The following is a 749-nucleotide window of genomic DNA, read 5'->3' as shown; positions in this document are numbered from 1 at the left end:
TTTTTTTCTTTCTGCTCTATCTGTTGTCATCCACGAACTATAACTAATCATTAATATGTCTCTATTATGATTTTCTTATCTAGGTCATAGTAAGTGACCATGGCATGACTGAGAGTGGTAATCATGGAGGGTCCTCATATGAAGAAACAGACTCCTTAGCACTATTTATTGGCCTGAAAAATGATGTCTCTGATTATTTGTCGTCTACCCATAACAATATTTACCAGGTAATCATAGAATTGCATTGTTATAAAATTGCAGCATTATTAAGCTTCCTAGATTCATTGAACTGAACATAATTTATCTTGCTGGACTAGAGAAAGAAGTATATGACCAACACATTTTTGTCACTCAAAATAATTTGTTTTTTAGTCTGCAGAATGGTGATATGAAATTATATTATGCCGACTTCTTCCTCTCTCACCTGCATTGCGTTTGTGGTTGTCCAGGTTGACATTGCACCAACTTTAGCTCTACTATTAGGCGTGCCAATTCCAAAGAACAATGTTGGTGTCCTGATTCCAGAAATCTTTGGGTCTTTGAGTGGTACTCTCTCTCTCTCTCTCTCTCTCTATATATATATATATATATATATATATATACAGTTCGTTTCAGATACGGACGTCCGCACCGCCTTAAGGTGCGGATTTCCCTCCGTTCGCCACCGTACGGCACCGGCGAGGATGCGCCTCCACCCTAGCGGACTCCAGCAGCTTCCCCGACCACTTTCCCTCCCTGGCGAGTCCGCC

At 40.6% G+C, this 749-nt stretch overlaps 1 protein-coding gene across 1 annotated transcript in view; it reads left to right on the top strand.

Annotated features, from left to right (window-relative positions):
- Positions 1-749, top strand: part of LOC101311137 (GPI ethanolamine phosphate transferase 2-like) — a 7,467-nt gene that overhangs the window by 2,709 nt on the left and 4,009 nt on the right. The window contains exons 8-9 of the mRNA XM_004289482.1: positions 84-227; positions 450-546. Of these exons, the coding sequence (XP_004289530.1) occupies positions 84-227; positions 450-546 (241 nt within the window). The remainder of the gene's footprint in view (positions 1-83; positions 228-449; positions 547-749) is intronic.

Source organism: Fragaria vesca, linkage group LG1 (assembly GCF_000184155.1).
Source record: "Fragaria vesca subsp. vesca linkage group LG1, FraVesHawaii_1.0, whole genome shotgun sequence".
NCBI classification, from domain to species: domain Eukaryota; kingdom Viridiplantae; phylum Streptophyta; class Magnoliopsida; order Rosales; family Rosaceae; genus Fragaria; species Fragaria vesca.
The sequence above is the reverse complement of the archived record's forward strand: the minus strand, read 5'-3'. Positions and strand labels throughout refer to the sequence as shown.